Consider the following 8,230-nt stretch of genomic DNA (forward strand, 5'->3'; position numbering starts at 1 on the left):
TCCTTTTTATACTCACGTGGACTTCATGAGTTTCTGGTAGCTGGAAATTGACCAGCAAATAGTAAAATATGTACTTATATCTAAGGCATACCCACTGTTCCTCTTGGTGCTATCAGATCTCTCTATTTAATGTCCTAGAGCTCAAAGAAAAGTGCCTGGGGGTGGGGAGTGGTGTGGGGGAAAGCAGTAATAACATGACCTGTTATCCAAAATGAACACACAAGCACAGATCACTTTCCAAAATGTTAGTGATTTCAGAACATAAACGCAGACACACCCTTAAAAGAAGCATTGGAAAGGAGAAAAACTGGCCAGCTTCCCAAACCTCACTGAATCCAACTGGACTGGGTGATGACCCAGATCAAAGGCATGCAGTGATTGGATGGAGTGCCAGAAGGAACTGGCATCTTCAGAGCTGCTGGAAATTAGCCAACCGAACCACACCAAGCAAAGGCAAACTTAAAGCAAATATGGGCTAGTAATTGAATACACACGGGGGTGCTCTTCACAAAATGCAAAGTGTGTGTGTTCCCAAAGGAGCAATTTCCAGGTCTTCAACAGGATAAAGTCAATGGCAAAATCAAAATGCCCCCCTTTCCAGCCCAGAGACTGAATCTTGGCTTCTATCGAAGGGAAAGGGGCGAAATCTCTTCTTTGTCATCACCATCTTCCCTGCCCTCCTCCACTTCTGTATCCCCTGCACCTAAAGAGCTTTGTTTCTAATCTCATTTCTGAGTGAAATAAGATTTTTTTCAAATTTGGGGAAATTCTCTCCAGACTAGCAAGCTCTGCTGTTTATGATGCCTTGGTGGGAATGTTACATGTTGCAGGGTGGTTTCAATTTCCCAGCACCAGACTAATGTTGAAGCCTGGAAATGAGGTGCTGATTAGGAGTTCAGTTCCTCAGAGATGTGATTTTCCAGTAAACCATCATTTCCATGGTGCCTTGCCATCCTCTGATGAAGAGCGCAGATAAGACCACTACTGACTGGGGCTCTAGGGAAAGGGTCCACACAAGAAACTACATGCCATTTTCACCACGAATCCTCCTCTTCAATTACTCCTCTTCTTACATGCATATTAGGATGCAAGAGATTAGTTTACATCCCACTCCTCATGCCCACATACCTCCTGAACCCCACACCTGCCTGGAAGTATAGAACAAAGATGACAAATTCTTTTCTGCAGGTTCCAAGTAGGACAGAGGAGTATCAGGATGGGGGCTTTGGGTAGGGAACATCTTGAAAATGAAAGCCTGAATGAGGCTATAAAGAGAGTAAAACAAAGCAGGACATTCTTTTCAAACTTGGTTCCCTTTTTAAAAATATGGATGACATTCTCATAGAGGGAAACCGAACAAAATGCAGCGGCACTTAAAGGATTTCCTCTCTCCAAGTTTTCTCCGGTCCCTTAATTGTGTTTAAGCCTTGTTGAGTACTTTGTTTACAGTCCCTAGTGTGGTGATTTGCATCCCCCTCTCTGGGTTGCTGTTGGCTGAGGCAGGCAGCTGTCTCAGTCGGATTCTGGCTGGGAAAGGTAAGAATCTTTGCCTTGTTTTTTGAAAGATCTGGGAGAAAAATGTTGAATGCCTACCGAGGTGTAGTAGGGGCTGGTGGGAGGCATTGACTTAATTCATGCACTGGAAGCTTTCTGAAAATTCCCCAAACTTAAAAGAGTCTCCTGGAGCCGTGTGTTTTAAAAAGAACCCGAAAGATTTCTTTTCCCTTCTGAAAGGCTTTTAGAAAGAAGACTGGTTGCATTGTGAATAAGATTCTGCATTTGGGGGCAGGTGTCCCTTAAGGAATTCCCAAGGGGGTTTAGTATCTTATAGGCACAGAGTGGAAGCAGGTAAAAATATTCAAAGACATCAGCACTGATCACTAGGAATTCTCCCTGAATTTCAACTCGAAGGGATAAAAGTCAGTTGAAACTGCGTGTGTCCGTGAGTGTAATGATTGGTGCCTATTCTTCGTATACAACTTCTGTTTTATCCCAAAGCTTTCTTCATCTTTGTATTTATCAATACAAATCATTGGTTGTCTACTTAGAGTCTGGAGATGTGCATCTGTGTATCTAGGCATATGCACACTCTCTGTGAAGAATTAGGGTGAATGAGATGCTTGGAGCCTGGAAAGGCTGAAGAATGCTTTGGTGTTACAAGTAATGACAGACTTGCCCTCGTTCCCAGCACACAGATACACTCACTGTCCCTTATTACAGATTCAGCCAAGGGCTCACTGCGGAAAAACGGTGCCTCTGGTTTCTCTCTGGTGAAAGTTTGATTCATTACCTTTGATTTGGTAATAGGGGACTATGATCTTCAACAGGGTAGGGTGATATTGAGAGCTGCAGTGGGTTTATTGGATTATTTTAGGGGGGAAAGAGACCTATGCTAGGAGATGGAGAGGAACTGTGATCAAAGTCCACACATTGCAGATGGGAGGGATTGATGCTCTTATAAGGAGCGTCCCCAAAGCCTCCAATGTATGTAGCCAGCAGCCTCCATATCACCATCTTCCCAGGGCAATGTTGGCAAGTGCTGAAATGCCCTGGTTCTAAGCATCCTTTATCTTTGACACCAGCATTTCTCCTGGATGATGGCTCTGTCTCTTGTGGCCCCACATTTTAAAAGTACAAGGATGGCAGCTAGGAGGACCTCCAGGTAGTCAGGGTTCTCAGCACACTGGGCTCCCCTTACGTGGTGAAGTCAGACCTCAAGGACTTTTCAACTTCAGTGTTTTTTTGCGATGAAGTAGCCCTCTCTCTGACTTCCATTCTAGGAAAAAGGACTTCTGTTCCCTCCCCCATTATGACAAAATCATCAAAGTATTTTTACTAGATGCAGGAGGCTATCTTAGAACAGAAGGGAGATGCCTAGGAACATCCAAGCCCTGCACCAATAGTTAAAGCAATCTAACAACCCAAGAGGAAGAAGGGAACAAATCTCTTCCAAGATCTAATTCACATTTGTAGATTCGCCATATTAATTAAAAAGAAGTTATTAAAACTTGTAGAGATTAAAATATAGAGGATGGATAACGTTTAGCTGCAGAAGTACAGGGATGAGCTTTTAATAGTGTGCCAGTATTATCTCATTTTTCTCTCAAAAAGGCAATCTAGGGCTTTAAAATTTCCAATAGCTTATCTGTAAAAAAGTATAAACCTGTAAGGCCACTTGGGGAATGGGCAGATATAAACCTTTAACTTTATTGTTTGAGAGTGTGATGCATCAAGCCATGTCTACTTGAATGTTTAAAATATCTTGCTCCTAAAAGTGAGCCAAGGAGCAGCAGATTGGCATCAGCCAGGAGCTTGTTACAGACCTACTAAATCAGATTCTACATTTAACGAGCTCTCCACATGATTTATGTGCCCCTTAAAGACTGGGGTTCAAACTAAGGGTTTCTTTCTTTCTGTGTGACCTTTGTGAGATTATTTAACCCCTCCAAGCCTCATTTATAAACTATTTATAAACTCATTTGTAAACTAGTGAGAATTAGTGTTAATGCATGGAGACTATATGTGTCACATCCATAGTAGATCCTCTCTGTACATGACAGCATTGATGGTGATGATAATTTCAGCATTGCCAAAAGTACTTACCTCGTAGCACGAGCAGTAAGTGACCATGTTTAAATCAAGATGATTGGTTTCTCCCTCAACCATAGCGTTTGCATCCCCCACCCTCATTCCTAAGTGAATTAATATCAAACAAGGGAGGTTTTAAGCTTTGCATGGCCCCACACACATATAAATAAAGAATACTGGGGAAGCCTAGGAACGTGGATTTTTGCAGGCTTACAGGCTGAATTCAGCTGCCCCATGACTTCACAGCTGTTCTTGCTGCCCTAAAGAGTCTGTCCCTTCGGCTCTGTCCCCTCAGCTGGGTCTGCAGCGCTGACTCGGGATTTTCTTATGAAAATGCCTGATGGGTGGGAGGAAGATGTGGAGGTTAGCTGGGGAAAAAATGAGTAATGCAAAGCCGTCTACTTAGTAAATGCTGCAAGAGAAATAAAAGTAAAAGCTGGCTCCTGTCTCTGGGGACTCTAGATGATTCTGACTTATCATGTCACTGAGCAGAGTTGGGGGAAGCCAAAACTCGAAATCTGCTGGCAAGGAAGAGAACGAAGAAAAAAAAATGACAGGGAGGGGCAATCCGGAGGGGGAGGAAATAAAAAGAGAGAGAGGGAAAGACAAGCGTCATTTAGGAACAGAGGTAGAGCGAAAGAAGGAACTCCAGGATCTGAAACCAACCATACAGCACAGTATTTTTCTATCTTTTCTTTTCCCCAGAGGAGATTCTTGTCCTGTCATTTTATTGACAGACGTGCTATTACAGGCTCTTTTCGCAGAAGTTGACTGAAGAAGCTCAAGCGCTGCTGATTCTTCCCTCCCAAGTCCAGGGGCTCCCCTGGTAATGGATTGCTTTTCTCAGAGGTATGTGTATGTCGTTTGGGGACAGATCTTCATTTGCAAGTTAGCTTATGCCTCAGCTTTGGGGGAAAGACTTTTTTTTGCTTTCCGACATAATCTCAAATATCTTTTTACTGGCCTAGTAATGATACTAGGGTATCATTGGACAGCAGTGATTAATTTTGTTGACTAAAAATTATAGGCAGACAGGCAGTTCTAATATTTAGCTTCATTGCACAGGGAGTGATATGCTGATTTGGGCTTGAATTTGTTTTCAGTGGATGCTTAATACGTTCAAAGTATTAATCTCATTGAAGTAGCCTCAAGAATCTGCCTCTAAATTTCTTCAGTGACTGCAATTGCTCAATTCTTTAGCTGCTCTGTCGCTTCTCAGAGACAAAAGAGAATGACTTAACATGTCTGAACAGCAGACAAGAGCATTCACTGATTTCTCCTAGGCAGCATTTCAACCAGACGCTTTTGACCAAGAGTTTCAGATTTTGTCCTGAAGTGTTCCAGTTCAAAATATCCAGAAAGGTATATCGCAGCAAGGGCATGGGAAAATAAAGAAAGTCTAAAACTTTGCTGAAAATCTAGCATGCTTATTTTTTAATACATGTCATGGTCCGCATAGTGTTGAAATTCCTTGTTGAGTTCTATGGAAAATTTTGAACTGACAGCTCGTTACTCTAAGAGTTAATCTTACTTTAATGTAAGAAAGTACAAAATTATATCCTACAAAACTGAATCCCCCCCCAACTTTTCCTTTTTCAAATAGATTGGAAGGTATTGCCCCATTTCAGATCACAAATCCTAGTCTTATTGCTGCTGAATTTTTGCTGACCTGCAACCCCACCATGGTCCCAGGACATATGTTGCACTGTTAAATAGTTACAACAATAAAGACCTGCTGACAGTCATCTGCTATAGGAGAACCTCATTCGCACACTGTCTGCTGGTCTTGACACTGATTTGGTGGGCAGTGAATGAGTGATAGTTTGGAATGCATGTTATGCCTGAAAACATTGGCAGAGTCTAAGTTGCTATGAGTTTTGGAATGAACCGTGTGAAGGATTGTTTATAGTGTATTCTCCCCATGAAGGAGGCTGTCTTTTGGATTAGGAATGAGACTTTTCGGTGCATTTAGAGGAATGAGAAGCAATAGACAGAACGGAAAGCCTTGTAAAACATTTGTAGATCGTCAGGGTATATTAAACACTGTAAAGTGCTTCCTGCTTTTTATATCTTCCCTTTTTTATGGCTATCACTTTATCTTGGTTTTTGCAAAGAGAACGCAAACAATCAGGGGAAAAAATATGAAAGCTGATTTTCACATGCATCTGTGTCTCCTAGAAAAGACCCCAGAGATGTTTCCCCAGCTCTTCACTTCTACTTACAGAGCTCACTCTGATGCATTTACCTGATATGTTCTGTCTCCTCCACAGCTTCCACCCTGGAGAGAACCCCCAGGTCTAGTCTGTGAACCCAGCTAGGAAACATCACTAGTAAAAATGACTGAAGAGCCCATAAAGGAGATCCTGGGAACCCCAACGTCTTCCAAGCCTGTGACAATGGAGAAGAGCCCCAACAGCGAAGTGGTGGTCACCACGGTCCCCTTGGTCAGTGAGATTCAGTTGACGGCTGCTACAGGGGGTGCTGAGCTCTCCTGTTACCGCTGCATCATCCCCTTCGCCGTGGTGGTCCTCATCGCTGGAATAGTGGTCACTGCTGTGGCTTACAGCTTCAATTCCCACGGCTCCATCATCTCCATCTTGGGTCTGGTCCTCCTGTCATCTGGACTTTTTTTGTTAGCTTCCAGTGCCCTGTGCTGGAAGGTGAGGCAGAGGAGCAAGAAAGCCAAGAGACGGGAGAGTCAGACAACTCTTGTGGCGAATCAGAGAAGCTTGTTTGCTTAGGACTGAATCCCCAATGGGATATGTGGCCTGAAAACTTTCTCTCAATGTGTCATCCAGTTCACCCAGAACTAGAGTGGGAGACAATGAACGGTGCAGTGGGAGAGAATGAACGGTGCAGTGGGAGAGAGTGAACGGTGCAGTGAGAGAGAGTGAACGGTGCAGTGGGAGAGAGTGAACGGTGCAGTGAGAGAGAGTGAACGGTGCAGTGGGAGAGAGTGAACGGTGCAGTGGGAGAGAATGAATGGTGCATTGCGGCAGACCAGAGGGATGGGGGTGAATTGAGTGTGGGAGGGTAGAGGGGGTTTTGTTTTATGAAGAACCTACTTGTGTCTTCTTTAATGACAAACTTAACTCTAAGGGCTATTTCTGAGACTGAAAAATCAGCTTTTTCTCTATATTAGACATTTGAGGGGTCATGAGAGGTGCACAGCATTAGACAATGTTCAGTTCACCTTGGAAAGTAGCCAAGGAAAGATGAGAAAATAGATAGTTCTGGCACACCAGTGACCTGCCTCAAAAAAAAAAAAAAAGAAAGAAAGAAAGAAAGAAAGGAAGGAAGAAAAAGAAAAACCCACACTTTAAAGAAGATGTATCATAAAAATATATTCTGCTAAGGGTCTAAATCACCTCAGACTTTGCATCCTTCTATGAAATTCTGTGATAATTTTTTTAATAAGCTGATTCTCTGGCCTCTTTTTTTTTTTTTTGCTTTCAATAACTCATCACTGGTGGTACTTTTTCTTAAAGAATAAACTAATATTTTTTATGTTTTAACATTAGACAGTTTTAGATGATTTTAATGAGTCAGAAGTTAAAAGGTAAAAGATGTAGCTACTAAATGACATGGGGGGGTTAAATTAATATTAAAATAATCCAACCTAGCACTTTTGATGATTTTTATATAAAGTTTAATGTACATTTCATTCAAAATAATAAATACTTATTGCTGCTGAAATTTCTTAAATGCTTGTTGCTGTTGTAGTTATGTTTACTGCAGTTCCAAACTGCCCATCTTCACTTGCCTCGTTGGCAATGTCTCAAATGTATTTCTCTCGAATGGGCATGTTGCTTCTCCCTAACTTGTCTAAAAGATTTTTATTTTTTATTATATCATTCTTTTTTTTAAAGATTTTATTTATTTATGTGACAGAGAGAGACACAGCAAGAGAGGGAACAGAAGCAGGGGAGTAGGAGAGGGAGAAGCAGGCTTCCTGTGGAGTAGGGAGCCCGATGCGGGGCTCAATCCCAGGACCCTGGGATCATGACCTGAGCCGAAGGCAGACACTTAATGACTGAGCCACCCAGGCGCCCCTTATTATATCATTCTTTCATGACTTGTGAAGAATAATATTATGTTCACTACATTCTAAACAACTTCTATGCCATTAACAATTAGGAAAACAGTGCCTGGAGTCAGGCATTTTATAATGTGTTATTAAATGTGCATTAACTATTCAATCAGTTGTTAAATATTTGCTTCACCTATTTTTGAGCGTCAACTATATGTCAGGCATTGTGTAGATTCTTAGGCTGCTTAACTGAGTTAGTTCTAATACCATGCAAATAAGATCACTGCTTGATTTCTGTGGATATTGAGCTACTCTACACCCAGCTAGGACTCTACCCCAGAACGCTCGTCAGGAATATCCCTAGTTCATGTTGTTTAAACCACATGAAACTAGTATGGGAAGATAGTCAGGCATGAAGCCTTTCTTAAACCTTGGAAATGCGAAGCAAAACAAAACAAACCTCACATAGCACTTTCAAGAGAGGCATTCTCTCAAGGAATTTAATTAAATATGGCAGGAGCCCTGTGGCACTGACTGTAGCCTGTAGTTTTGTTAAGGGGAGAAGCCTTGATGGCCTCGTTTCTCCTGGCTTTGAAGGTCAGATGGTGCAAG

The 8,230-nt window shown here is 42.2% G+C and overlaps 1 protein-coding gene across 2 annotated transcripts; it reads left to right on the plus strand.

Annotated features, from left to right (window-relative positions):
* The first annotated feature begins 1,330 nt into the window (after positions 1 to 1,330).
* TMEM100 (transmembrane protein 100) lies at positions 1,331 to 7,530 on the plus strand. Of its 2 annotated transcripts, XM_027624445.2 has the most exons (3): positions 1,331 to 1,536; positions 4,294 to 4,437; positions 5,859 to 7,530. In XM_027624445.2, the coding sequence occupies exon 3, from the start codon at positions 5,925 to 5,927 to the stop codon at positions 6,327 to 6,329; it is 405 nt and encodes a 134-aa protein (XP_027480246.1). In that variant the 5' UTR covers positions 1,331 to 1,536; positions 4,294 to 4,437; positions 5,859 to 5,924; the 3' UTR covers positions 6,330 to 7,530. The 2 variants fall into 2 exon arrangements, with proteins under 2 accessions (XP_027480246.1, XP_027480245.1); XM_027624444.2 differs by lacking the exon at positions 1,331 to 1,536 and having other exon boundaries at positions 4,177 to 4,437.
* Positions 7,531 to 8,230: the final 700 nt, after the last annotated feature.

The sequence above is a fragment of the Zalophus californianus genome, chromosome 16, assembly GCF_009762305.2.
Source record: "Zalophus californianus isolate mZalCal1 chromosome 16, mZalCal1.pri.v2, whole genome shotgun sequence".
In the NCBI taxonomy this organism is placed as follows: Eukaryota; Metazoa; Chordata; class Mammalia; order Carnivora; family Otariidae; genus Zalophus; species Zalophus californianus.